This window comes from Zonotrichia albicollis, chromosome 2 (genome assembly GCF_047830755.1).
Source record: "Zonotrichia albicollis isolate bZonAlb1 chromosome 2, bZonAlb1.hap1, whole genome shotgun sequence".
Classification (NCBI taxonomy): domain Eukaryota; kingdom Metazoa; phylum Chordata; class Aves; order Passeriformes; family Passerellidae; genus Zonotrichia; species Zonotrichia albicollis.
Window position 1 is genome coordinate 57,080,848 of NC_133820.1, and position 25,308 is coordinate 57,106,155.

Sequence of the window (25,308 nt, forward strand, 5' to 3'; positions counted from 1 at the left end):
CATGCTGCTGGACTAATAAGCCTGTTGTTTATATCTTAAAAATAAACCCTCTCACTTCTCACCACAGCAGCACTTTTTTAATAATGCATCTATAAACACCCATAATTCAAAGGAGGCTACTTCACACAGATACACTACTGTGACTATCTGCAGGCATGCACAATTACATCTCAATTATTTGCCTGGAGAACACCATGTCACAGCAGCCAGTGAAACCACGGCATTCAAGATATTGCTGCTAAAATTGAAGACCTGGGTTTGATCATATATATGTTAGGCCAATCACAAACTCCTTGGCAAAAACAATGCATGCTACACAGCAGCACACGAGAAGTGCTAAACAGGTTTACTACAAGTGACAGAAATCCTGTAATTTTAAAAAGTAGAAGTCTTTGAGCTTAGTAATGAAATAACTTGTAGACTCCTCCCTATAAGATTGAGTCAAAGCAAAGGTACACTCATGTTGGATGCTTCTCACCTATCCATACACAGGGTCACTTCATGTAGCAGGTAGAACACTGGGCTACAATTCAAGAAAATTACAGGAGCATATGCTCTAAAATGGTTTTTTACTGTCACCCATTGAGTTAGATACAGAAGGAAAAGAAGTCTAGACTGCCAGTATAAGGAGAAACCTTTATTCTCAGAGGCACTCTGCGGGACTATCATGATGGTAGCAGCACTCAGTGCATGCAGTAGTGCCATTAACTAAATGCTTAATTACCTGCTATTGGTTTGCTTATCAGCCTGATTAACCTGAGCCAGGTGGCCACTCACAGGCACTGTCACTTATCTGTCAACTGCCACAAAGTTCTCATGCTCCATATCATACATATGTGCCCAGGGTGGCAGATAGCAACTCATACTATCAAACCTCTAGAATTCTGATCCTGTTTCAGGCAGAGTCAGATCTGAAAGGAGCAAAACTACAGAGTATAATGCAAGGAGAGAGTGGGGCCCTGCATTCTTTCAGCAAGAGGCCACTACAATAGATTAGCTGCAACTCAAAGGTCCTCCTAAATCCTCCTATCTCCAAAGCAGACCCTAAGAGCTAACCACTTCATTGTCCTTTGTTTTTGGTGGGACACTGATGTGAGGAATTCATTTACAGGACCGTGCTCAGCAACAGATGGAAAGAAGTTATCAGTGTTCATGCTACAATGCAGACACTAAAAAAAAAGCCCTTTTCTGCAAACTGAAGGGCTGAAAAAGTCCACTCTAAATGTCTGAAATGCACCCAACAAGAAAGTCCATCAATGCAGAGATGGTTCCCCAAAAAAGTCCCTTTTTTACATATTTAAGTTCGTAATCTGCACTTAGCACTACAGATCCAATTAAATGCTTTGATGAGGTATACATATTTTCTAAGAAACCGTCACAGAAAGTTGTAAAAATGAGCAGTTCTACACAAATCAGCACTTACTGAATCTGTCATAGAGGTACTCTGCTTTCTAAGAAAATTATCATTCAGGTATTTCAGTTATTAGAGATATTCCAGCTCACTCCATCCCACGTTATAAAAAGTCGCAAATGGCACAGGTAAAGGTAAGTTAAAAATAAAATTACAATTCCAATAGAAATATTAAGATAGGTTGCTACTGTCAACAACTAAAGTTCTACTATTTAAAAGTCTACTGTAAGGTTTTGGGGTCAATTATTTTGGTTGTACTAATGCAGTTGATTGCTGGGAAAAAACCAAAATCTCTATGATGAGTGAACTTAAAATCCAGCCTCTGCAGAAATAAATGCTACACTTATTTCCTATCTATATTTTAAAGCAGCAGTTCGGTGTTACTATAACTTTTTTTGGGATTACACAATTTATTCCTAAAAGTATTAAGTTTAAAATCAAGTTGTAACACAAAACTTAGAAAGCAAGACCAATAATCACTGTTAAGAACTACAGTAAATACACACTTTAAATCTGCACACAGAAAGTACATTTTGTGGATCTGGACAACTGGCATAGTATCAATATTTAAAGAGTCTTCTAACTGAAGAAAATGAAATTTTCAAGTATGATGCAATCATATGCAAAAGTACAACTATAAAAAAAGAAATTAAGTCTCAATTTATGCTTCAGGTTAATATTTGTAGACAACTTCACAATGTCCTTCTTCAGAATTATTTGTAAATAATTTTCATCATCCCTGAAAGCACAAGCCTCTTTCTATTCTTCAGCTATAAATGTGTCTCAATAAATGCAAGGAAATAATGAATAATGTGTTTCAAAATTTGAAGCAGATTTCTTATTCTAAAAATTCTCATTACTCAAAATGTCAACCAAAATTACTGAGTTTTGTACACACTTCCAATTTTAAAATATATGGGAAAATAGTTTTATTACTTTTCTTTTAATTACCACCTTAATTTATTTTAAACTACCCTTAGGACACTTCCAATAGATGAACAGTTCATACAGTTTAGTTAGATTTGGTGGTTTTGAAGAAATATTTTAAGTTTCAGTCTTGTTTAAAAGCAGATATTTTGGGTAAGTAAGATTCCAAACTGTTTCATTCTGCATACATGGAGCAAGCACTAATTATTATACTTTTCTATTACACAATACTAGCTTTTACTAGTAGATAACACAGTAATAGATTTTAGCAGTGACAGTATTTTAAGCTGCAAGAGCTAACAGAGAATATTTGCAAATAACAGACTCAGTGGAAATTGTAGAACACCAAGCACGTTATTCATTTACCACACCAGGTACATCAAGAGGAACTTGCAAATTTTAACCTCTACATCATTTCACTACATGCAATTACAGTCATAACTTCTTTGAATAGATAGTCTGTCCAAAACAATGCCAAATATTTTTTTAACATAAGATTCCTTTTTTGTATCAGATAACTGCCAGAGCATCACTTGTCCCTGATTTTTGTTTCTCTGAACTTGCACATCATTTTTTTGCCATGTATAGACAAAGCAGTAAAAGAAAGATACACCAGGGGTGGGGGGGGGAAAGCTGCTTGAAAGCAATATATATGCTGGGGTTTTTTTATTTCCTGATATTGCTTACTCCTTTTTTACCAGTTGTCAGTAATTAATAGTGCTTGAGTAATATGTACAGTCCCAAAGAAAAAAAATTTACATTACAGAAGCCTTTTTCCTTCAGATCCCTACCTCCCATGTTTATTGCTCCACGAGGACCCATATCACCCATTCTCATTTCCTGTTCTCTCTGAAAGTAAACATAGTTTTCATGGTCAACCTATCATTCTTAGAACTTAAAACATTCCCATTTACTCCATGAAAATAAAAATGTTAAAGTTTAAAAGTTTCCATTGATCAAAAACAGTGCAAGGAAAGACAATCATTACAAAAACCATTACAATAATGGTTTTTATAACATCAAAGGGATAAATAAGTTCAAGGGAACAATGCTGTACATTTTTGCATAATAAAGATTAAACATCCCAAGTTTCATTTATCAGATGCAGCAGTCTAAAGCTCCCAAATAGTTATGTGATCAACCACAAATGAATCCATCTTTATGGAGTGTTTTTAATTAATAAATATTTCTGTTTTACCTGTAAACAAACAGGTCTTATTATTATTATTATAATTATAATTATAATCTTATTATAATTATAATAATAATACTCGCCTAAAGGTTCAATAATACTCAAACTGATTTAATGACTCAAAAATACTTGTGTTGACTGAAAACCAAGTTCTGATGTATTATATTATGGTATATAAATTCACTCTACCAATTCATCATTGTTGAAATAGTTTTGACTTAACTTGCTGGTAGTGTATTTTTTTAATGAATTATACTTTGCTATTGATGTTAGTTCAGATACTGACCATCCTTTTAAAACCAGCATAAAACTGTAGTGTCACCAGAAACTATAATGTGCATTTACACTAAACAGATAAACAACACATCAAATTGATCAAGATTCAATTGATGGTCAGTCACCCAACAGCAAAAGTTTTCTGACATTACTAAACATGAACCCCAGCCTGCTGTGAAACAATACTCAAAGGATAGTACCCAGAATGGCAAAAAAATCATCACCTATGGGAAAACAAAATACTCTAGCAGATACAATTCCAAGGGATTTTAGAATTACTGTTTACATCAAAAAGAACAAATTCGCAGTTCAAAAACAAAACCAAATGAAATTTATATTAAAAAATTCTCCTTAATTTTCTACAGGAATATTAACAAGCATTCTTCTCTTGAGTAAACAAACACACACATGCTGAGAATAAGAAAATTCAAAAAAATTTACCTCATTCTGAAAAACCATTCCACTTATGATTTAAGAGCCTAAGATCAGATACACTTTGAAAAGAAATCTGCATACTAGGCAACTAAATCTGTCTATAAGTGACTTTTACATGGAAATACTAATAAATCAAACCACATTCATTGTATTTGTACAGGTTCACAAAGTCTGGTTTGGTCAATCACATTTGGGATGCCAAACATGAGTCTTCTATCTTCAGCCACTTGAAGCAGCAGACACCACTATGTGACAGAACACAACCAACAGTTTCATAAAAATATCCTGCTATAGGAAAATGCCATGAGATATATGATGAAGAGCTCTCAAGTCAACAACTTGGTTTGTAGTAACTCATATAAACCTAGAAAAAGTACTTAACATAAGAAGAGTATACACTCTTTTCAAAAGAATATGTCTTAATGTGGAGTGGAAAAATAAGGTCTGGTAAAGACACAGGCAGGTTTTAAAGTCCACCTAAAAAAGGCCATTGATGGAACACTAAGGAGGATCTCTTCTTCTGACCCTAGAACCCACGTTAAAAATTTATCAGAGAACACGCAGCTAACTCTGACAGACCTCTCACAGTAACATCAATTGACATTTTAAGTAAAACCAGCAGCCCCATGGGGATAAGCATATCCATAAACTGAGATGAGTTCATCACAAATCAGCATACAACCACGTTGATTATCAGTCTGCTTGTACACCTCAGTGTTGACATCTGGAAGCAGAAGGGAAAGTGGTGCATCAGCCCTGGCCCAAAAGCACAGGGCAGCACCGTGGCTATCAGTCACACCAGTCACACTGTGTGCACATGTGTATGCCTCTATGCTTGTGTGAAAACCTGACACATCACCAACAGCTGCGACAAACTTTCACTGCAAAGCACCAGACTTTACAGTAGGCACAAACCTTACTTAATTCATCTCAGGTTAAACTGCAAGTTGGTTGGTATTTGTTTTTTTAATGTGACAAGTGCCATAATGCATGGCTAAGTACAATACTGGCTACATAAAGATGTTAAGTACGGATTTGTGAAGCTGCACTAGTTACTAGAAATTGTTTTCTTTGTAAAAGACAGAAGCATATGCAAGCTCTGATGTACACTTTCTTTAAAAAATACACTAGTCTTCCTCCTAGCAATTCACCATTTTTTCCCTGTCTTGAAATGCTACCAGTCTTTGGTTAATAGAAGTACAGCAAAGATGGGTAGAATCTACTTTTGTTTAGTCTACTTTAACATTTGTAAGAAAAACCATGAAGTAATTATTTGTCATTTTTCAAGCTTTAACTTCAGTGTTGAATTACTACAGTATAAACAACATTTCAGGTATAGAATCAAGACCCTGATAATAAATAAATGTGCCTTAAGGTCTCTGCTGCCTATTACTTTATTAACACGACTTCAAGATTAAGATGCTGCTGCTGCTGCTTATAATTATTCCTACTGTTGCACATGCAAAACATATCATGTTCCCTTGACTTTTCAGCATGGGAAAAATTCTTCCAAACTTATAGCACAGAATGAGCAACTTTACACTTCCTGTCAGAGAAAATTCCTTAATTTCAAATGTTAGCAAGCAGTATATTTCATTTATGTCATGAGATGCTTGACGTATTGAAAAATTCTCTCTGGAGGAGTCCTGGATGGTAACAAAAATTCAGTCCTGTCACACACAAATCAGATCCTAGACAGCTCTTTACAATGTGAGCATAAACATGTTACTACAGGTAAGTTAAGTCAACTAGTCCATGGGTTTTGCCCAAAATATAACAGGAAGGAATACCAACAGGCAGTTTGACACAACAGCTGAATCACTGCTGGTTGGTAATTCCAGCCCATCTGAGAGGTTCAGTTTCAGATACTCAAGCCTTTTGAAGAATTTAACAATGATAGTGTTACACTCTCAAAACTTCTTTTCCTCACTAAATGACTTCCTATTCTTCTGTTCAGTAGAAGCCTGCTTCAGACTCTTCCCTCAAAGCCAGCGACAACAGGGAGTTAAAACTGAGCAGCCCGAGAAGAACAGGGCTAAATCCTTAAGAGAGAAATAGGTGGGGTGATTAAGAACCTCTGAAGTCACCCATAGCAGGGAAATCGATCTTAACAGGTAGAGAGTAAGAAAAATGGATGACATGCTGTTAAAGGGAGAAAAGAAGAAAAAGAACGTGCAGGAAAGCAAAAGTTAAACTTTGTGAAAATCAGAAAAAAACATTACCAAAAAGACTAAGTCAGCAAACAAAAAAATGTCCTATTGTAAAAGCACTGTTTACACAACTCAAACTTTTCCAAATTATTTGTTGCCAGGATATTTTTCAAATACTTCAGAACTCACTAATGCAGACAACCTTCAAAAAGGTCCAATTCATCTGATTAATATTTTAGAAAAACTGCTATGATGGCAACTATAGGATTATACTTACTAATTACTTTAGACAGAAGCATTAAAAACTGTATTTCTCACAATGCCAACTAATGTTAACATCAAATGTAAAAAGTAGATCTACAACAAAATATTGAATACATTCAGTTTTCAAAATATGTATTTAACATTTAATATAGTATGGATTCTCTCCTTTTTACCAACTACTTGAAACCAGTTTTCCAAAGTATTTGAGGTGTATCATGTGCTATGTTCTTACACCTCTTACCACACTGATACAGCAGTCTAAATATACAGAGAACAGTCAAGATGATTCTTCTGAGTTTGTTAAATATATTACATTATTTTTAAATGATCTACAAAACCATGAAACTAAATCTTTTGAAAAACACCTAAGAATTGATACAGGTCACACTGCACATAAAAATACAAATAGTCATAAATCTGACTTTTTTAACTGACAAACCAGTGCTACTTTTCCTCCTTAAAAATAGGCCTTGCAATTGCAGCAACCCAGCAAAAATTAATCTTGTCTCCAAGTGATGCAATATTCATGGTAACAAAACTGTCAAAAATTATGGTATGAACAATATATGGCATGAAAAATTTTAGAACAGCAAAAAAGCACAACATCTCAGAAATGTTATGATGGCAGACCATACGAACATGCAACTGTTTATTTACCTTTCATAGTACAGTAACCACAATAATGCCAAGACATGGCATCCAAAAAATGCCTTAGTAAGAAAAGAACACTTTCTCCATAAACTTGAAAATTAACAGTTTAATTAGCACTTTATCTAGGTTGTGCATGTAGAGCAAAATGTAATTAACAGAGCTGCTGATTCTCACTTTTTTCATTAACAGGAAAAGTGAATTTTATTCTCAAGCAGACTATATATTTGTCAAAACAGTTATGACGTTTCTGTGCCTCTTACTAGAATTCATTACTCCCTTCTAGTCTGGTTTATTTCATTAAGTTCATTCTGGAAAAGAAAAATTCTTTTCAAAGACCTCTTAATGAGGCATAAACCTTACTTAAATTGTAACTTACTGAAAGACACCTATATTTTAATGGCATAAATAATACAAGTTATTAAAGCTGCTAGTTCCTAATCAAAACTAGAATCTGGGGTATACTTTTGATTTTGCATTATGTGTCTTTTCCTCAGAATAGTCCACTATTTCACTCCAATGACAAGTGCACTGAAGTTAAGTAGCAGCAGGAAGATAAAGTAATAAAAGATTTCTCTTCCATCTTCTTGTCATCCTTCCCTCTTCAGTTTGTTCCTCAATTAAGATCTCTATGTAAGATCCAAAAGTTACAATATCCCCACAGAGCTCATATACGATACCAGTAAGTAATTTTACATTACAAATATTGATCTTTCAAAATCCAAGATTTTTATGTGTTCTTGAGCACTGAAATCTAAATTTAGAGCTGATCCCTACTCTGAGATGGGCATCATACCAGATGATTCCAAAAATCTCTTCCAGTCTAAACTACTCCAACCTCTAGGAACTGAGTGATAGTGCTCACCCAAGAGTCTAAAAAAATATAAACTCTCTTACTTCACACAAATCTACACAAATACATCAAACTACATAACAACTATAGTAAATGTAGCTATAAACATACAGCATGCATAAAAACTACAGAGTCCTGTTTTTTAAATAGGAATCCTAAGGAAAAGAATTTTCATTATGTTTAATACCTGTCACCAGGACTCAATGTTTGATAAAACATACTAAGAAGGCCAGAGGAGATGAAGGCAATTTACTGCTTTCTGACTCGAGTCCTGAATAAACCTGATGGGGATGACTTATTAAGTTCCAACACTAAAAACCCTCAACATTAAAGAATTATCACACAGGTAAAATCAGGAATACACATTGCATGAAATACAATCACACAGACATGTTCCAGTAAATGCTACAAATTGGAAAAACACTCCTAATGGTATTAAATCTACAACTACAAAAGAAATTATTACTAGTTTAGCATATTTCTTAAGTATTCCTGTCCTTTCAGTAAGATTGGAAAGGAAGTATCAATTTTATTTGAAGAGGGGACTTTCTTTCAAAACTAACAGCAAAAGTATAGGGATGTATTTGTGAAAAACCTCTATGCACTACATCTTTGTTCTCTTCTTTTAGTTCTGAGAACAAAAAGTCTTCAACTCCTATGGGATCTCATTTTCCTTCTGCATCAGCTGCTAAGGCTAGTCCTGGACAGCTAAAGCCCACAGAGAAAAAACACCCAATTAAACAAATGCAATTAGAACTCCTCAAAAGTATTTAGCATTGTAAATTGAAGTTATTATTTAAAAATACTTTTACAGTAAACTGTTAAACAGCTGTGAACCTCCCAGAATGTTTTGATTTTCTGAACTACAGTTAGCCTCCTTTCAATTCTCACATAATGTTTAAGTCAGGTCTAAACTGACAGTATTGCAAAAGAAAGCAGTTTAATTACACTAACATGACTCTCAATACAAAGACCTTTAGGGATACATCACTAACCAGCAACATTTAATAGTCCTAAAGATGAAAGAAAAGGTTAATTCTAAAGGTGAAAGACAATACTATTTAATGTACAGCAAAGCAACTGCTTTGTTTTACACAAGAACTCACTTTCAGAATGCATTACAGCTCAAAATTCAAATTACAATCCAACTTGTTAACAAGAAAGAAAATAGTCTAAAAGAAGCCAAGATATACCATGGAACCTATTTTGTTGATTATAGAACTTGGCTCCATATTGCAATTTATATTTTTTCTGCTTCATTATTTTGTCTTGTAGTTACTTGCTCCTTCACTGAATTTTAATATTGCATTTAAGCCACTGCTTTAATATAATTTGTGAGCTTTTCTACCACCTCTCATTTTCATTTGTTAAAATACAGTACAACATTGTACATACAAGATCTACAAAACTGACAAAAACTTTACTTCATTTTCTCATAACTTGAGATAAAAGTTACTCATGATCTAGAAAAAAAAAGGTACACAGAGGGCAAAATCAGGTCCTAAACAAACTGCATATATATACAGTAGCTAGGACCAAAATCAGAGTATCTTAATTCCATGCCTCAAATCATCACTACATCATCTGTTCAGGTAAAGAAAAATCCTACCCTATCCCTTCACTGTATATGAAGCACTCTCTGAGGATGTAACTGCAAAGAAGGATACTTTTTCCAAATGCCTTTGCTGTTGATGATTTGAGAGAAAACAAGCACAGAGGTATTCTGGCAAATTTGCCCCTTGATTTAAGAACTAAGACTCACAAGAGAGGTAAAAATCTGCTTCTCAAATATTTTAAGTTAAAATTCAGAAATAATTTTCATAAGACAAAGGTGCTTAGAGAAGGTAACCACCTTCAACAGATTTGGAAATCTTTTGAAAAATGAGATCCCATTATATTAATTCCCTTAATAGCAACTTTTTCAATTCTGCCACTTAACCTGGTTCTGCTGGAGTTCGGGAGCACCTTAGATTCATGGAACCAAAATACTCAAAAATTTCTCCCATTTCTGTTAGTTTCTTTTTTTCCAGTAATAGTAGAAAAATTCAAAATATAAATTAAATACAGATCAACAGCTGAACATAATACAAATATTTTTCAAAGGCACTTTACTGTTTACTTACCCACAAAAGTACTTTCTAGAAGAAATATACAGCATATCACCAAGTTCATGACTGAGACATGTAACAATTACACTACATTCACAATATATTCACATCCTCAGAGGCATACTAGAGAATTTAATCTTAGAATTATTCTGGTTTTATATGAGCTGAAGAAATGTCCAAAGAGCGGATAAGTATCAAAACAGACAACCTGGCAGGCTGCAAATGATTGAAGATGCATGCCACTATTTACCATGGTAGGGGTGGAGTTGAAGGACTGCTTAACTGCTAACAAAGACTGGGCTAACTCTACCCTCATGCAGAAATGCACTAAAATACTAAACTGAAAATCAGGAGTTACAGAACAATGCTGGATTATAGATTTCCCAAATTGTTATGTTTTCTTTGCACATATCCCAAATCTATACAAATATTTTAAAGAATGAACACTGGATGGAGTCAAAAAGAGTGTTTTTCCCAAATGCAAGATTCAATGGTGAGTAGTAGAATGCAGTGAAAGTCATCAATGTTTACTTACAAGAGAAATTAATCAGCCAAGAATACCCTTAATCATGGAACGTTTATGTGAAAATCTACTTCTTAGTTGAAGTGCCAACTATAAAACTGCACAATCAACTTAAGGGCACCACTAGTTATAGCCACAGTGCACTCAATTATAGCTCTTTGCCAGACTTCTCTAATACCAATTTTTCCCTCACCAAGTAGATATTATATATGCCAAATAAATTATAACAAAAAAGCCAGTCCAATTGTAGTTGTTAACTCATAATTCGAGTTACCAAGTAAATAGAATATGCAAGCACTTGTTAAAAGGAAGCTGAAAGCCAAAGTCTTTCAATCCTACAAAGAGGTCCTGTAGGAGAAACTTCTAGCACCCATGCAGTGTCTTTTGTAGATGCTAAGGATGTTGCTTACAACCAGAACAGTTCAACATTTAAGATTTCCCCAATTAACTTATGGCCTGTCCACACATACAGCACACTAAAACATAAGAAAATAAAAACAGAGATGCATCAGTGAAACTTTCTGCAGGAAGCCAACTCCACAGTTAATTTACACAACTTGTTGGCCATTTCCTGTAAAATTGGTGCAACATGAAGCAGACTTGAATGAGCAAGATGCTTGTCATTTGCACAAAGTTCTGTCTGATGAAAATAACACATTATACCAGACAATTCTAGTATTTCCATCAAATGTGTAAAACACTGGTCATCTGACTAAATTTAAACAGATTGAGAAACATGGCTTTCAAGCTAAATACCCCAACCCAAGCTCACACACTCTTAAGCTACACTGTCTGGTCTCATCAAAAATATCCAGCAAAAACTACTGTTTTATTTACATACAATAGACCCAAAGGTCAGAATTATGACAGGGACTCAATGGGGACCACCCAGTCAACAGGGACAAACATGAATAGCTGGTTCTTACCTAAACCCAGAAGTTCCCCCATAGTTAAAACAAATGTTTAATGATTCAAAAATGGTGGGGGAAACAAACAGGAAGACTCCATAAGTAAATAACATTTTAAAAGTATTATAAAATACAGAAGCATGTAGGAAGATAAACAAAGCCTAATTTCAACATTATATTGCCTGATTCTTAAAACAGACAGCTGCTAGCTATCCTGTCACAAGCAGATAACCTAAACTGCATTTGAGACCTGTAGTAAGAGCTTCATGTCATGTACAGAACAAAACTAATGCAAGCACAATTCTAGGCCTGAGCTAATGAGCCATCAGCCACTGTAGGAAATCAGAACAGTGACAAATGTTTTAGTAGGGCCCGTTGTGACAGGACATGGGGTGATAACCTTAAACTGAGTGGCTATTCCAACTAGGTGAAAGGAACTTAATTTTTATTTTTTTTTACAATGAGAGCAAACAAATACTGGAACAAGTTGCCCAGACAGGTGGTGGATGCCCCATCTCTGGAAGCATTAAGGACTGGATGGGGCTCTGAGCAACCTAAAGTAGCTTAAGATGCCCCTGCTCATTGCAGAAGGCAATGAACTAGAGGCCTTTAATGGCCCCTTCCAAACCAAACCATGCTGTGATTTTAAGATTATGTTCAGGCAGAAACATCTTTGAATAGTAAATCTCAAATATATTTAACTGACTCTTTAGGCTTCAGTTTCTACTGAACTCCCCATCTGAACAAAATCAGTTACAAAACAGTTCTACTGAAACTCATCTTCTTACCAAAACCTACTATTTATTAAAAGTGCTAATTAATTGGAAAATAATACCCAATCTTTGCACAATTAAAGTGTACTTGATGGAAGTCAGAAGTATCAGATTTAAACTCCATTTTCCTCATGGATGATTTAATAACCCAAAACAAGCACTACCTCCAGTAATAAGAAAAAATAATTTGACAAGGAGGCTTGTGAAATATTCATGAGAAAAATAATAACTATTTTAATTTTAAAAACAACATCCTGGTTTCAATAGACAGGTAACAGCACTAAGTAAATTTATATTTATTTCCATCAGTTCACTGCCACTATTAATATTTTCTGCTCTGTGAGAGCTACTGAAGTAAAATGCTAGAGGCTAATCAAAAGGCCACATTTAAGAAAAAAAACTATGTGGAAGGCACTGGCTTGAGAGACAGAAACCAGGTCACTAAACAGGCTTCCTCCACACTATGCAACAGACCCATTAACAGGTTTCCTTGCATGCAAAAATACTATTTCTACAGAAATCACACTTATTGCTTCTTGGGCATTTTATTCTTTCTTTAAACCCAGATCCCTTGAGCAAAGACAAACTGTTCTAAGCAGAGGAATGTATTTTGATTGCAAGTCTCAGTGCCACCATGCAAGATCTCAAGTTTAGAGAGGTGGATGGGTCCGAAATAAGTACCAAGCAGACAACTGAAACTGAAAGTTAGTTTCTTCTTAGTCTGGGTAAATACGTGTACAAACTCCAAGTCAAACTTAACTCCAGTAGCTGAGGAAGAAAAAATGAAAATTATTAAGGCAAACATTAATTTCATCTTCTTCAAATATATATGGCATTTATCAAACACATAAATAAATTTTTTAAGTTACTTATTTTCTAAGTACTGTTGCTTGGCAGAATATGAAAAACTGAAGAACTCTAACTTGAATAAGATTATTTTGTTTATCATTCATTTATCATTCATTTAGTTTATCATTTATTTCAAATTGTGAGCAGCAACAATTTTCAGAAATAGTAAAATATAGAATATAGGCATATAAAATCTGCTTTTGATTAGATTTTTTCATTTTTATCCATCAAACAGAAAAAGTCAAGTATGCAAATGGAGTATTCTATAAACACGTACAGATGCATTTGAGGTCTTTCCATCAATAATTGAATAAAAATGGCATCTGCTACAGCTGAGGCCTCATGAAACACTGAGACTGACGACGACTAATGTAATTTTGCCATTACATAAGCAGCATCTGGACAGTGTTATTTTAGCATCCCAATCATCAGTCAGTTTCTAAGAGAAATTAAGGTTATAAACAAAACCAGATAATCTAAAGAACATGGACAGAAAATTCTCTATCAATTACTGTAGAAAAGAACAAATTTGGGAAAGCTTAAAAGCAGTAGCACGACACCTAAATTCATATTGGAGATGACCGCACATCTGACAACAGAATAAACTATAAAAATCACTTGTGAATAGTCACTTGTTCTGTTTGTGAGTTCACAAAGTACACATTGGTACTTTCCAATTTAGAAGACGACTGCAACAGAGCAAAAAATTAGTCTCCTAGATATAATACAAAAATATCACACTGCCTAAAAACTGGTACTGAAAAATTACTTGAAGTAGCATCCTTCACATACATAAGAACACGACCTAGAAAATCAATTATCAACCATCCTAAAATGGTCATGAAATACTTACAACCAAAAGAACTTATTCCACAAACACCTTCATTTAATACATATAAGCACATAATACATTACAAAAAGATACCTTAAGATCTGCATTGATTTCCATGCAATGTCTTCTCATACTAAAAGCAGATATGACAGCTAAAGTTTTTTTTACCTGACAATGCAATTAAAGGCTCAAAATAATTTATTTAGTTGCTGAAATACAAATTGAATATTTTAAGGCTTGTTAAGGAAGTATTATTCTTGCCCAAAGCAACTAATTTAGTATCTGAAACATCATGGAACAGAAGAAATGCATGATTTAAGAATCTGTCTACTGATGTACATCGCTCATGAAAAAATAAATATAATTTAGTGCTACTGCCAAAACTAAGACTGCCCACAAAACCACAAACTATGTATTTATAGAATGCCTGGTTAAAGGCCTATCCTGTGTTGATTTACGCATAGGAAGAAACTTGATCACTGAAATAAAACCACTGCAAAGAAAAGCAGTATTTTGTCAGGTTGGTGTGTTTTAGTTCTGCATTTAATGATTTGTCTTTTTTCAAGCTAGTTTTACCTTAAAAAGCCTTCAAGGTGTCATACATGAACTATGTATACACTGGACTGCAGTAAGGATGCAATTCATCTCACCCAATCCCACTCTACAGAAGAGCTTTTATAAAGCAGCAAGAAACTGAGATTTTATTCATATGAACTCACACAACTTCACCACCATTAGCTTCATTCAGTATACGAGGCTGTCAGGATAAAACAACCACCATTAATTGTTAGAAGACTTATCAAATTTGAAAAGATTCTTAGAAATGTTTCATTATTTTATTATTGGGCATCTGCCTTAGTTTAGTTTTGAGTTAGGTAAGAAAAAATTCACCATTCAGTGAAAATTCTAACTGCTTACATTACTGGAGCTTATGAGCACAATGCTATGAAAAGACAGGAACAAAACACAGCTCTATTCTCCTAAACAGGCAAGAAGTGCAAAAACCTAGTCCTGAATTACTGAAGTTCAAGGAAATCTGACAGTCTTGTTTAAAACATGCCTAATGCTTAACTTGCAAGTGAACCTAGAAGTGAGGGATAAGACATGCCTCCATAGGGCTCCAAACAGTAAGAAATGGAAAACTATATTTATAAACTGCTCCAAAGGACCAAACTCTTAGAACAAAAACTATGTTGTGATAGCATTCCTGAATCTATAAACATCATTGCTGTTTTGCAGTATGTCTTTCTACTTTCTTGCTCTCATCTGTCTTACAGTTTTTGATCCAAGTCCACTACAATCCCTGCTGTTGAAGCATCTCCACTGCTTTAGCAGCTGACACGTTATGCTGATAATTACTCACCATACTTGAGAGCAATGCTTCTGCAAGAAAAACCAAAGGAAAGCAAAACAACATCTAGTAAAAATTCCTGAAAAGACTATGAGATTCAAAAGAAAACTATTTAACATACAAAAAAGTCTTACATGAAAAAACCAGCAAGCATTTAGAAATTGAAACTGAAGAAATCTCAGGAAACAGTCCCTTACACATTCAAAAAGGGGTTTTCCTTGGAGGGAAGTAGGCAAAGATGTCCAAAAATCTCAATTCCCTCTTTAAACTACCAGTAAGAAGAGAGGTAAGTTTAAGGCTGCTATTACAGCTATTGCTTCACTAGTACAATACCCACCCAACACTATTTCACAGTGTTGCTACAGAAGTAAATCCATCCACATAAAACCAGGATTACAACTCCTACGTATTTCCGGTCTCTGTTTTAGACACATAGAAGCTATTTTAATACACTAAATCCAAAACACTAAGTTGGTGACACAAATAAAAGCAGGTCTTGGAACAGGAATTATTTTGTAGAATGCCTCTGATTGAGATTCAACAATGTAAATCAAAGCAAGCCATCCATAACTGGATAATAACCATTGCATATTTGAGTAATTAATGTATTACTGGCACACAGAAGTATCTTCTATTTAAAAAAATATTTGTGCTGTTGCAAAATAAATCACCATCATCAAGTTCCTCTTTCAGCCAGAAGAATGTATGCAAAATAAAAATTAGCAAAATACTACTGGAAAATTAGTTTCCCAATTAAGCTACTGTGAAATCAGAATGCATATAAATTGTTGAGCTATAACAGCACATTTCAACTAACTGACTTGTAGCAAGGAAGGGAAAAACCCTAACCAATATGAAAGTATTTATTCATAATTTATCTAGTAGAGATCACACAAATAGAATAATAAATTGTTTAGGCATCATCAGGCTGTCCATTATATTAACAATCAATGCAATCAAATTTCTAATGTTCATCATCACCAGCAACAAGAATGCTCCAGGAAAATAAATCCTCTCACAGATAATATTTTTATCATCTGTAATAAAATCAAATAACTGCTACCTGCATTAAACTTGATTACAAGATGTTTCTCAAAAGTAGTTATAATTTTAATAAATCCAAGTTTAATGAGTTAGGGAAAAGACACAGATAGAAACTTTCAATAGGAAAGCCTAATACTGCAGCCTTACATGAGAGGGTCCAATTCTGGTTGCCATTGCACTTACCATTTATCTTCCTGTTTTAGACTGACCAGTAAAAAGTGATAGGATGTAAGTGAAGGAAGCTTACTTTTCAAAGCTTTTAAGAAACAAAAACAATGATTAGAAACAATTATTATTGTCCTGCTAAATACATTGTTGGCAGAAGACTTTACTAGGTTGTAGGCATAATGCCAGAAAAGTTTATCAAGACTTGATATGGTAAAAATTATCCAACAGTACTATCCAACAGTATCAAAAAATGCAATTCTCACCAAGAGTCAACTTTTAATCTCTGAAAATAGAGAATAACTTTCCCAGTACATGTACAGTAGTTATCTGAGAGTAGAAGTAAGTGCAAGATGGAATCTGTTCACAGTAAACAAGTATTAGTAAGAAAAAATAAAACCGAATTAGTTGTATAAGAAATTCTAAGCTGAAATCAGGTTTCATGTGTCATTTTGCAATCTCCAGAAAAAGCTTACAGTTTTTCTCTGCTGCAAAATGCAAAGGCTTTTTCAACTCTCATTCACACTATACAACTAGTTATCTAAATACATCTTAAAACAAGCATCTAAAAAATGCTTAGTCACACTGCTGCCCTCATTAGAAACTGTTGCTAAAGAAAGTAAACACATCACTTGCTATTTTGTTTCAATTTTCCTGCTTTAAAGAGCATGAGAAGTAAAACCTAAGACATAACCAGAACACTAAAGACTAATCTTAAAAATACATTTTTTTCATTATGTATCATTGTATATGCCACTTCAATTTCATATGATGATTAAAAACAACACCTGTACTCTACAGTCCTTTTTATCTAATTTAAAAAGCTTTTTGTAGGGCTGTTACTGCAAAACCACATGTATATATTCTTGCAGTGTATTAATTAGGTCCAGATGAACACACCATTTCAGTAATGCATGAGAGTGGCAAAGCTACACTCTTTCAAAGCACTCTTCTACCTTTCACCTCAAAAAAAATTGACGTATAAAAGCCATGAAAATTATGCATAGTGACTGAAGTGATTTCCATTTGAACCACTCTTCTCCACCTTTTATCCTACATTTTTGCCAAGTTCAGCACACCAACTTTAACAGTTTCTATTCATGTAGGGTTTGGAATTTAAAAATTTAGATAAGCAACAAGGATGGACAAACTGTGGTAAGCAATTTAAGCACAGAGACTAAATACTCCTATCTCAAGACAGATGTAAGAATAAAGCAGTAAAGGCTTTGGTGGCCAACGTGATCTAGTTTTCCCTGCTCCAAGCTGCAGAACACAGGCCACAGCTTCCTAACAGCAATGGGATCTGATGGAGCTACTGCCATCCCAGAGCTGTGGGCTGGCTCCCCAGTTTGCTATTACAGCAGCTCCCTGCAGCAAGAATCACGGGTCTCACAGGAGCCAGGAAGTTTTGACAAGTAGCTCACAGGGTCAGAAAGTCAGGCAACCCCAAAAGATGCTACATTAGGATATTAGAGTGATGTGAAATTTCACATTTGGCACTACAGAAGTCATCAGTAAGTGCTATTTCTAAATTACATGAGACGACTGTAACATGCTATTTCCCCAATTATGTTTGATAATATCTGAAAAACACTAAAGGACAGTATGAGTTCTGAATCCTTGGTCTTCATTTCCTTGAAGAAAAGATGTGCTGAAAGCAGTTTTCTTTGACAGTGAGAACATATGGAAATAAATTACCATCTACATTGGATGCGAGTCCCTCAAAACACAGTGAGCAAAACCAAATCACACCTGTTAATAAAATCAAAGGAACTATTTTGCTTCCTCCCCATCTTTACTAAAAAACTAAGGGACAGACAAGGGGAAAAATGTCCTGCTGACAAGACAAAATAATTTATTTTCTAACACCTCTCAGGATGTCTCAAGATACATAATAAATTCTTCACAACCCTACAGAAAATTTCATGGTATAGAATGTAAACCAGGTTTTTCTTTCACAGGAAGCAGCTGAGAAACCAGCTCATTTCTCATTGATGTATGAAGTTGCACCTGTGAAGGGGAGCAAAATCCCCTCCTGCAAACTACAGTTGTTTTAATAATGTAAAAGAGCATTGTGTGAATTGCTTATTCATTATTTCCTCACTAGGAATAGCTCTTATAGTAAAAGGCATCCTACTCAAGAGAAACTAAAGCATTTGCAACACAGTTTGCATTCACTGAACTGATGTGGTTGGTAGAAAAAAAGTCATACCCTTTAACCAAAAAAATTTCAAATCTGACTCCTCTGATAGCACTATTTCATTAGTCCTGCAGGATGAGTCTCGAGAGGCAGAGCATACATAAACTACTAATATAAATAACGTACAGATTATAGTGAGGACAAATTTTCCCTCACCATTATAATCTTCAAGTCTGCTTTAGTAATGATTTGGATGTTCTCCTCATCTAGTTTTACACAGGGTCAAAAGGGAGAGTGATTTTAGGCTCCATATGAAATTAATATTGCCCTTTTTGTTTCTGAAAACTTTCTTAGTAAGTTAAGCATAAACCAAAACCAGTAATTCAAACAAGTTTAGCAGCATTAACTGGTTTAAAATTTAAACCTTCAGGTAGAGCAGGGCACATAAGGATGGGTGATTCCTATCACCTCCCACTTAGAAAAATTAATTTACTGAAACATTTCAATTCCCAAGTAAAAAAAGTTAGTATCTGAGCACCTTCACTTGATGGAAGTGTTACATCACTAGCTTGTTGGAAAAATAAGAGTGATGTCATCATACAAAAGAGTAACTACACTACTGAATATGCAGCAATTTGCTCAGGGAGCATGAAATACTGAATTGAAAACAGCCAACAAGAAGATGGCAGTTCAATGACTAGTATAAAAATAATGTAATGAAAAAATTCTTTTGCAATTTGGACTTTCACCATAGAACTGCACTTACATTGTCCATGAAATTTGGCTTAAATCCTCCCTCCTGCTGTCGTCGTAATTCCTCCTGCTCCCTCTGGCGTAGCATCTCCTCTTCCCGACGTCTGTGCTCTTCTTCATGTCTAGGGTATTTTTCAAAATTATGTCAGCTTAGTCTCTTGACCTGCTTAGGTTTGCACTCAGCCTCAGAGGTAAGATCACGCATATAAACAAAACTGGCCATTATTTATTTTTCTGCACAGTGCAAGGCACTAATCTACTCAACTTGATGAGTTTGATTACTTTTGAAGTTTTGGTTTGGGGTGTTTTTTTTTGTTTTTTTTTGTTTTTTTTTTTACTGGAATACAAGTAATTTTAATACCAATACATTCTATACCTACTCTTCCAGCTAGTATCAGTAAACAAGTTAAAATATTCCAGTTTTAAAGAAGCCACCATGGATTAAAACATTTCAACAGTGCCAAAAGACACAATTTTTAATTCTGAGATGTGTTTGTGCTGTTCTTTTTATCTTACTGACACTTATTGTGATATTTAACAAAAAGTATAAATCAATATGAAGAGACTATGCCTATTTTCTTAAACTTTAGAAGACGCATTAAAACAATTATTCACATGAATCAAATCCTAAAAGAAAAACTGTTTTCAACAACAAGAATATCAAGTGAAAAAACTTCCAAAAATCCTGTATCAGACTATAAGATTGCAATGCTATGATTCTACATGCAGATCAGCTGCCCATAAAATTTAGAAGTATGTTCCTATCTATTACAGCAATGCTCTGGTCATGTTAAAAGAAATATGAAACAAAAAAATAGGCTGACATTTCAATGCTATTTAGACATCTCAGATATTTACAACAAAATTAGCAGAGCTCAAATAAGTGAAAAAAATCAAGCAACACTCGAAAATAATCTTTTATATTGCATTATATTATCAGAAACATCACCTATTATGCTTTGGAGAAGCCAGTTGAGCTAACATATCTAAATTCATGCAGGCCTACAGTGGCTGCATGCCACACTTGTGCACAGTAGAAGACAAAATACCTCAGCTGTATCTGCTTGCGTTTTTGAAGTTCTTGGTTTCGAAGCTCTTCCAAGCGCCTCAATTCTTCCTGACGACGCATGAGATCTAACGGAATTAAAAGTGCATTTAAATATAAAAGCTGTCAATCAATCATGTGGCAACACGAAATTTGTTATTACTGTCAGATTACAGTTCTAACATTCAAGGTTTTAAACCAAATTTCAATGCATTTAACTCATCTCTTTCCATAAAGCTAAGTACTTGAAAAAAAACACTGGATCTGTGGCTTACAAACATAGAAAAGTACAAAATGGGCAAAGACCCCAGAGTAGGTTACAGAAACAAAAGTTTTAAGTTCTCAAAGAAAAGGAAAAAAACCTCTCTTAATCCCTTAAATCACATCCTGGTTTTACATCTAGGACAGGGCATCAATTTTCTCATGTTTTATACTGCTAAAGTCCCACTACCAAGAAAACCACTACAATATTTATGGACTTTTGTGCTCTCCACTACCTACTGCAGACCCCTGCATGGCACACATCAGAGCAAGGGAAGTCATACGAATTTCAGGTGCATGAAGGAAGGCTGAACCTCCACGAAGCTCTATCATGGCTCTGCTTAGTGCAGCTTACAAATGACCCTACAAAAAAGGCACAGCCACAGCCTCCTATGAAGCACTTCAAATGTCCTTAAAAAACACAGCATAACTCACAGTAATTCCTTTTGCTGACCAGTCACATTATTGATTTCTACCTGGAAATCTCTGCTTTCTTCAATGAATTTTACCATTTGTTAGAAAGCAGGTTTTTTTATTTTTTGACTACATAGGCTATTGGCCACATGATACTATTTATAGAAACTACAAGTAACATTTTCCAATACTGTCCATTACATGGCTTTCATGCTTTACTTCAACTGGTCAGCACTCTTTCTCTGTGCATTTCTTTACTACATTAATTAAAATCTCTTCTTAGCTATGCAAATCAGTTTCCTCCAACTTGTACACAACACTGTCCACTATGGGAAATATGCTTCCTTTTTAGCTCTTTCTTCTTCCAAATTTATACAGCATTCCCTATTTCTTGTGCACACAGGACCGAGATTTCCTACTTTCTCTCTCCCACTACCATTTACTGTCCTTTGTTCTTAAGGTGCAGCACTCTACTTTTCTCATTGTTCTCCTAATTTTTCTCCACAGCATAGTTTATTGCCTTTCCTGAAACTGTTAGTATGTTGAAAGTTCAACATAGCAAATTATGATTCAGTATCATTGGACAATGCTGAATCTTGGCAGAAAGCCTGCTATACTGGATGAAAACACACATATAGAGGTTCCAACCCTGCACAAGAGCCATTCATATTAAAGGACCTGTAATGCTGGCAATTCTTGATTGACAGGCCCTTTCTCTGAGCAGAAAAAAATCTGCACTAAAGCAGCTGTGGGAAAAAAAGAAAACAAACTGAGAGCATTATCATTAGCCTCTGCATTTTCTTGTGCTTGTAAAAGGACAAGGGCTTTGTTTTACCTACAAGTTTCTAACATAGCAGACAGCAGAAGGTGAAGGTGTTCTCTCACCTCAGAAGTTAATCCTACAAGCTGGAATATCAACTCCACAAAGACTTTTAGCAATTTTAACTACTGATTTTTCTAAAGATGGAAAATGCTAAAGATGGAAAATAAATGCCAAGCTTCCATATAATTGATACAAAAATTAAGCTTCTGGTTAAATTCAGTCATGTTTTCCAGTATTTTCATAATCTATTTAACCATTATTACCAGAGAATATTTACAAATGTTTGATGCATACCACCAGTACATAGATCAGAAATACCATGCAATTTACTTACACATGGAAACACGTACTCTGCTTTACAAATTACTTCTGACTCAGTCTGTCAAAATATGACACTTCAAAGTGAAAAATTACATGTATCAGAAGAATTAAATCCACCTTCAGAATTAATACCACACCACAAAAACCTGAGTACTCAAACCAATACGTTCTAGAGCTCCAGTCCTACTAGCTCTCGTGGAGCAGTTTGAACACAACCTTCACCTGCTAGAGTATATGGACCAGTAAGCTCATCCTTCCTGTCTTTCTTTTAACTCCTACACAACTAAAACATGACATTTTCTATTTTATTTCATATTTCATAATGACTTCAACACATCTTTAAATTTAACTTCATGCACCAGGGATACAAAACTATTAATTCTAGGTTCTGGCGCCTTAAAAACTTCATTGCATCTTTCTACACAATCCTGTGGTGTGTGGATGCCATGGGACAGAGAGAGAGAAACAGCAAACGTTTCTCACAGCAGCTTTTGAGAACTTTCAGGAAGTTGTAAGGATGATAACTTGTTAAGCATAAACAATCTGCAGGTGGTGTTTTGCTGCTTCATCATTCTGTTCTTCTCAAGGACAGAGTATGAGAAAGGTGTTATTGTTAACTAGACAACCTAACAGAATGTATCATATCTCTCTTGAATAAAGCCTTCTTTGCTCTTTCCACAATACTGCCTGCTGCCTGTTCCTGTGCCATTCCCGGCACAAGAGTGCCAGTGATGCAGTCACAGCACTGCAATCCTGTCATGCAATTAATATAAGCAATACTCTTGGCATGGCATGAACTTAGACCCACTGTTCAGAGCAACAAGAGGAAGGTATCTCCAAAAATAAATACAAGTGAAAAAACCACCTTATTTTCATGCATACTGAAGCTGAAGAATTGAGAAGATTAAAACAGAGGGAATTCTTACTGATCTCTAGAGCTCTGAAAAGTAAGTGTCAGCAGATAACCAAGAAGAAACCCAACTATCTAACAAACTTCTGAGTTATGTGGTACCAAAGAGGTTCTCTGCTAACCAAACTACGAGGGGGAAAAGCTCTCCTCCTACACTAAAAGAAATGTATTTCCTCACTGGAATAGTAGCACCACATGCTTTCATGTTTTAGTGGCTTTCCAATGGAAGAACAATTCTCTCTTTTTTATACAAAACTGGCATTTCACAAATATTCAAAAAGCAGAATACCTTTTCTGTCACAGAGAAATGAGGGCCTTTGTCAGGGGTCGAGCCATTTGTCGGTGAGGGGAGACTCAGACACTCCATATGAGTGATAAGCAAATCCCGTTTATTGAAGAGAGCATCAGACACTTATACAGCGAGTAATAAGCTTATGAATACTCTGTAAGCTAAGCAATCTATTGGTTAAACTATACCATCAACTCTTCCTCATTCCTTAGGGGTTACATCTGTCTTTTCTCATGTCTCTCTCACTGTTTGTTATCCTACCACAGCTAGGCCCAAGGACACTGCTATCTGTGCAGGTGCAGGACTTGGAATTAGCCATGGTTTTGTACTTTTCCATTTTCTAGCAGCTAAATTCCCAACACTTTTCTTTCAGGTTGTCCTTAAAAGAAATCCTAATATCCAAAACCACAAAGATGTTTTCCCATGTTTTACCATTTCTTCTATCTTAATGAAGAGGCCACCGTAATCTTGTCTCAGCTTAACACATAATTAAGACATGAATTTAAGACAAAGTAATCTCTAATCTTGCCCTCAAATCCAAGCAACAGGTGAATAAATTCAAAGGAAATTAAAGAGCATGAGTTCTGGAACTGGACTATTAGCATTGTTAAATATTAACTATTAGATAAGTCAACAGTAGATTTATCCAACCTGTAATTTAAGCACTGAACCATCTTTAAAAATCTCAGTCATGCATACACACAAAATTACAATGTGTGTCCAGCTGCCAAGGAGGGCTGCACTTTGTACTGTCAGCAGCAATCTTGGATCATATTAACCTGCACATTCCTCACCTCTAATACACACCTGTGCTTACAAGGAAACACAGTGCTTCAACAGTTGTTCTTGGAAAATAAACCAAGAAACAGTTGCCATTTCAGGTGCTGCAGCAACTATCTGGAACTTCAAAACAGTTTTCTATGTCATTACACTCTGTATGCTTTACATGTTATTATATAGGTAAGCTTTTATGTTATTATCTTCTGCATAAGACCTTCTGCTCTGTACAAGACAAGACCTTATAAAAACAGCATGGCTCCACACTGGGAGCACGTATGCCTGTTCAGGAAAAACAGGCGAAGTAAATTTTTACTAAAGATAAATTTAGGAAGTGAAGAAAACAGACAATCACTTCTTTATGAAATTCTTAATTAATTTCTGCAAATCATCAAGGAATATGTGTACAGAGAATTATTCCTTCCTTTTTCTCAGTTAAATGCATTTAATTAAATGCTGACCAGCAAAAGGTCCAAGTATAGAGCTCAATATGCTACACAAAAAAAACCCATCTGTGAGAAAACAAATTCCATAGCGGTAAATGATCTGGTTTTACCTTGCCTCATCAGCATCAGCTGATGCTCATGTCTAGCTGCTTCCATTTCTGCCTCAAGCTTCTCTTTGGCTTCTCTAATGTTCCTGTCAACCTGTTCCCGCTGCTGCTTTTCCATCTCGTCAAGAGCCTTCCACCGTGAAGCATACTCAAACTCAAATGTTCCAGGCTGAGCAAAGCGTGGAGGCTGTTCTCTTTCCCTAATGAAAATTTTGCATTAAAATGTACAGAAGGACACATTTAGATCAACAGCTGTAACAGCCACAGAATGTATACACAACACAACCACTTCAAGTGTAGATCTCACTTTTTA

The 25,308-nt window shown here is 35.1% G+C and overlaps 1 protein-coding gene across 7 annotated transcripts in view; it reads right to left on the reverse strand.

The window, feature by feature from the left end:
• Nucleotides 1–25,308, reverse strand: part of PSPC1 (paraspeckle component 1) — a 62,570-nt gene that overhangs the window by 31,372 nt on the left and 5,890 nt on the right. For 4 of the 7 annotated variants that reach the window (XR_012579003.1, XR_012579004.1, XR_012579005.1 and 1 more), the window contains exons 4-6: nt 24,999–25,195; nt 20,652–20,736; nt 19,616–19,724 (exon numbers count right to left, since the gene is read on the reverse strand). Coding sequence is in view for 2 of the 7 variants with exons in the window: in XM_074535208.1 (XP_074391309.1) it covers nt 19,616–19,724; nt 20,652–20,736; nt 24,999–25,195 (391 nt within the window). In the remaining 5 variants the exon portion in view is untranslated. Of the gene's footprint in view, nt 1–3,129; nt 3,188–19,615; nt 19,725–20,651; nt 20,737–24,998; nt 25,196–25,308 lie in introns of all 7 variants that reach the window. The other 3 variants (XR_003379150.2, XR_003379149.2, XM_005482542.3) reach the window with 1 other exon arrangement.